Consider the following 4,806-nt stretch of genomic DNA (forward strand, 5'->3'; position numbering starts at 1 on the left):
AGTCAGAGAATCACCGAGAGTAGAATGAAAGAGGCGCATCTCTACTCACTTATCACACGCAAAAACACAAACCCTTGATCCAACGGCTGAGGAGCATAATCCAAGTGAAGGGGGCACGTGGCAGGAATCCAGAGGCGACGATTAAGCAGCTGGGCTTCTAGGCTAAGTCCAGTAAGGATAAAAGCCCAGACACAAATTAAATCAAGCCCAAATAATAGTCCATACATCCAACAGTAATAATGCCGTGCATATTTTGGGTGGCAATCTGTATAGAAAGGTAAAATCAAATCAACTGTCTCTTAACAACTCGAACGCCATAGGTTCTACTTCTGAAATTGGTATGTTGATTAGAAAACCTCTTTGTTTCACTTGCTTGGGCCATATGTCTTCTTGTTGATGCATGCTCGGTTGCAGCTGTTGTGTGTGTGGGGGGGGGGGGGGGGCTTCGAATTCATTTTACAGTTGGTAAAAAATGGCAGGTGCATCGATTATCGAGGCTGGTGCTAGTGGAGACCTCGACCAACTTAGGGGTGAAGTCATCTTGTTATTTCTTCACCCTTTTCCCGATTTCTGAGTCTTTGCATTCTTAGGTTTTTAGAATGTCTGATTCCAGCAATTAGAAAAAAGGTTGGTGATGAGTGGGAATTCCGCAAAATATGCGATCAATATATTGACTTCTCTACTGGAGTTTCTTGCATCACGCGGTTGAAATCGGACATTTGGAGATGTGCAAATTCTTGATCAAGAAAGTCCAAGTTTTTGTTGATGCCTTGACTTACAAGAGTTTCTCTCTCACGCGCGCGTTTCTTCTTGATGAATTGTTTGTTCTGCTGTTTGTTTATGCATGTTTAAGTAATCTTTCCTTGTATACTAACACCATAAACTGCATCAGTGGATACTCCTATAGCACAAGCTTCCAAAGGGGAACATGTCAAAATTGTGGAGTTTCTCATCGAACATGGTGCTAATTTTTGTCTTCAAATTATCGAGAGATCTTGATAATTGTTATCCACTGATTTAGAGGCCTCATCTCATGTGTTTACTGATTTGCAGTTTCTTGGTGGTGGCAGATGGGATTGCGGCTGCCTACTCTTTTTTCCAACTTGGTGTGAGTATGATTAGAGGGAGTGCGCTCTTCAAAAGGCCCTTTTCTCTGGGGATCATGTATTTACTTTTCTTACTTCGATCTGTTTCTGTTTCCTCATGTTATATGGAGTAGTTGTTAACTCATGTTTCTACCTAAATTAGCTCATTACAGTATGTTTGTCTTGTTTAAGTTTAGTTTGGCCAAACTGTGAGAAATTCTATTTTCTGCACCACCATCTAAATCCACATATTTTCACTTTGTCCCAAAGCTGCAACCTACATGCTCCTGAGTGATAATGTTGAGACGATCGTGCATCACATCACTGGTAGGGTACGCCGGGAGACTCAGCCGGTAAAAGCATGTATGAGATGAAGGAAGCCGTCCACAGGATTCAGAAGTCTTGTAGATGTAAAGCCGAGAAGCTAAACCACTGAAACCTTCAACTGGTAAGTATTTGACCGAGGTCCAGAAGAAGAGTAGAATCTTTTTCTGCTCCGCTGCCATATCTCCGACAATCTATGGGTTGCAATGGAACACCGGAAGATGGATATGTCAAGAAGGGTAATGTATCAAACATGGATATTCAATGAAAATAAACTTGTTCACATGGACAGAGATTGGATGCAAAAAAATAGCCTGTAATATTTGCTGTACATACTACATATTTGCAATATCACATGCCACATACCTCTCTAACTACTTATTAATGAATATAAATATAGACATACTATATGCTAATATTTATACATGAGTTTTATCATATCTCTCATCTTTGCTTAGATGTTGTATTTGACTGAGAAATAAGTACCATTCTGATTCAATGCAGAATTGTTAGATTAACTAAAACAAGCTCTATAAAGGGAATTTGATAAACTTTAAAGGCTAGGTTAGCACTAACAAATTCCCCAACTTTGCACCACTGAAAATCAATTTAAAAATCAACATGAATGTTGATGAAAGCTTTATAGGCACTTCTGGCTAAAGCCAATTCAACAATTTCTTTGAACTAGTGAGTCAAAACCAACCTGGGGTTCAATTATAAAAATTAAAACAGACACAAAGTCACTTAAGGCAAATTAAGAATAAATAAGATATAATTTCATTAACATACCTTCCAAAACCAGGATATCTGATCTTCTGTTTCCTTAAAGCCCTCATACTTTGTATGTGCTTTCCAATCATCTACAGAGATTGCACTTTCACTGCCATATAGCATCCAGTCTAGATCTTCTAGTTCCAAGCATTTGAAGAAGGATTTTTGGAGACGGCGACAACCAATAATGTCAGCAAAACCTTTAGCAAAATGCTCTACCTGGTCGGCAACAGATATTACAAACCGGTGCTGTATAAGAGAATCAACATATTGCCTCCTATTTTTACTGTTTACAGCAATACTTTTCCCATTAGTGCAGAGATCAAGAGTCTTCAATGTTCCCAGCTCCTCAACTTCATGAACAAACGTTAGACCTAAGGCATCTTGATCAATAGCCTCAGGGTCCATCTCTAAGATTTGCTTGCAGCTGTTATAAAACAAGGGATCTGCATCCCTTATATCTTCTAAGGTGATTGTATGCCCAGCCAATTGCAAAAAGAATACACGATCAAATACAATGCCCACTTGTATATTATGCATCAAGGCCAAGGCAATCAACTTTCCGGTGAAGCCAAAATACTCGACGTGCACTGGGTCCACTTTAGATGCTGCAAACAGAAAAAAGGCAATAAATGGAATGATCAGCCTTGTAGTTTCAACTGAACTGGAACTGGAATTACTTCTAATGTCACAGGGATTACAATTTTCAAGTGTCTTTCTTTAGTGTGCTAATTTACAGAAAGAATCAGACAATTTTTGAGTGAACAGGCCTCAGATAGTCTTACCATAAAAGTAGACAAAAAGGAATTCAGACACACATGATTTAGGTCAATAGATCAGACATCAATAACGGTTTCTCATCTACTTGCTTCTATGACGTAGCAAGCAAGCCATGTCTACCTGGATTTGGATAGAACCTTCTGCGATCATTAGAGCAAGCTACAAAGAGGGCATTTTGAAGGTTGAAGACTGCTTGGCATACCAAGGAAAACCACTCCCGTAGAACACCAGGGCCAGTGGCTTCCTCATTCTTGAACGCCATAAATAAACCAGCACGTAAGGAATGAATATGAGCGTGTTTTATATACTCAAATGATTCTGCCAACAAATGTGAGCGGTCAATAAGCATCTCATGCGGTTCGTGATGGTAATCCTTCACCATGGGAAGGATCATCCTTGCTAAATGTCTCCTTGTCTCAAAGTTGGTCATTTCCTTGCACTCAAAAATCCAACTATGGTCTTCACCCCTCTTTGCAGCCTTGAGGACAAGTTTACAGAAAGTACCCTTCCTACTCTTCATGGCTTCCCAAAATATACTTTCACCGCCATTGTAAATTTTTGAGATATTAAGTTGTTTGATAAATCCAATGTAATGACAACAAAATCCGGTATCCTTATCCTGTTCCAAATGGTCCTCGAGTTTCCCCAAATACCACTCGAATTTACTGTATATATTATTGAAAATTCCATATAAATTTGTAGCTTCATCTGGTCCGCCACGTCCCTCCTTCATCTCCTTGATGTGTGGTGCCACAAATGAAGAGAAATCCCTTATACTAACAACCAATGAAGGCTCAAAAAAACGCCTTGACTCCACACTTAAGACCAAAGCACGGGAGAGTTTAGCTGCTAACTCCTCAATTTTAGCCTTCTTTCCAACCTCAGTATCCACCAGCATTAACCAACGATACAACGGATCATCAATTCCAGCTGCCTCCTTCAACAATTTGCAGAATTCCAAAATCATTGGCACACACTGATGATGCATATGCTTAGGCAGGATGCTCTTAATCGAGGTGAGGAAATATCTAATGGCCTCATCAGCCGCACTCTTGTTCGTTCTAAAAGGGGACATATAAAGCTTGACTAGCACTGTTGGGGCCGAGGAAGCACTGAACATCTTCAAATGTCCACACGCTTGTTCAATGTCCGCTCGTGGAATCATCTCCAAGAATTCGGCGAGCATTAGCTTAATCGAAAAGGGAACATCGAAAGGAGGAATTTTGTTGCACATAACGAAAATAAACGAAACAACCTCGTTGATGAGCTCCCAGGCCTTGGGGTGTTTGGTGCTGCCGCTGCGCATCTGGGCAACAAGGGAGAGTCCTGCAAATTTGTGCAATCCACATTCCGCTAAAGTCTGCTCCCAATGCAGCTGTTTCCGGCCGTAGAAAAGCCTCCGCTCGGTAACCGGAATTCCGGTGATGAGGTGAATGTTGTCGTGGATGGATTTGATAGTGTCGGAGGAGTCGGCGTAAAATTTTAGGGCATTGTCCCAGAATACATCAGTTATGGTGACGGAGATTCTGATAGGGGACGAAATAGGGGAATTGGAGGAGATTCTTCTAATAGGATTTATGGGGAGAATAAGAGAATCGGCGACGTAATCGTGGCGCTTGCGTTTGGAGAGAGATGTCGACATTGGGGTAAGTTTAGGGGGGGTATGATGTGTGGATTATAGCCATAAAGTGAGGGGAATTGGAGGGGGAGTTCTCCTTTATGGGGAGAAAATAAGAGAATCGGCGGCGTAATCGTGGCGCTTGCGCTTGGAGAGCAAAGTGTGGATTATAGGTTTACTAGAATCACACTCTAAGCATCTGCAATGGTCGGCTAGCGACCGGCTAGC

The 4,806-nt window shown here is 41.2% G+C and overlaps 1 protein-coding gene and 1 long non-coding RNA gene across 3 annotated transcripts; one reads left to right on the forward strand and one right to left on the reverse strand.

Moving 5' to 3' along the window:
* The first annotated feature begins 519 nt into the window (after positions 1 to 519).
* On the forward strand, positions 520 to 1,431 carry LOC125214239. The gene is made up of 3 exons (XR_007175085.1): positions 520 to 961; positions 1,054 to 1,164; positions 1,356 to 1,431. It is a non-coding gene; the product is annotated as an uncharacterized LOC125214239 (long non-coding RNA).
* Positions 1,136 to 4,685, reverse strand: LOC125214224 (E3 ubiquitin-protein ligase UPL5-like). 2 transcript variants are annotated; one of them, XM_048115161.1, is made up of 3 exons: positions 3,081 to 4,676; positions 2,199 to 2,788; positions 1,136 to 1,603 (listed from the first exon to the last, which is right to left on the reverse strand). In XM_048115161.1, exons 1-3 carry the CDS (start codon positions 4,600 to 4,602, stop codon positions 1,340 to 1,342), a joined length of 2,376 nt encoding a protein of 791 aa, XP_047971118.1. In that variant the 5' UTR covers positions 4,603 to 4,676; the 3' UTR covers positions 1,136 to 1,339. The 2 variants fall into 2 exon arrangements, with proteins under 2 accessions (XP_047971118.1, XP_047971126.1); XM_048115169.1 differs by lacking the exon at positions 1,136 to 1,603 and adding an exon at positions 1,771 to 2,112 and having other exon boundaries at positions 3,081 to 4,685.
* Between the last annotated feature and the right edge of the window lie 121 nt (positions 4,686 to 4,806).

This window comes from Salvia hispanica, chromosome 1 (genome assembly GCF_023119035.1).
Source record: "Salvia hispanica cultivar TCC Black 2014 chromosome 1, UniMelb_Shisp_WGS_1.0, whole genome shotgun sequence".
Lineage (NCBI taxonomy): Eukaryota > Viridiplantae > Streptophyta > Magnoliopsida > Lamiales > Lamiaceae > Salvia > Salvia hispanica.

What these genes read in the sequence shown, in the direction of transcription:
- LOC125214224 (XM_048115161.1), bottom strand. Translation starts at nt 4,602, where the DNA reads ATGTCGACATCTCTCTCCAAACGCAAGCGCCACGATTACGTCGCCGAT. An exon ending in AAGGTTCTATCCAAATCCAG is followed by an intron (nt 2,789 to 3,080) that starts GTAGACATGGCT and finishes TTCTGTTTGCAG; the next exon opens with CATCTAAAGTGGACCCAGTG. An exon ending in AGATATCCTGGTTTTGGAAG is followed by an intron (nt 1,604 to 2,198) that starts GTATGTTAATGA and finishes TGCAACCCATAG; the next exon opens with ATTGTCGGAGATATGGCAGC.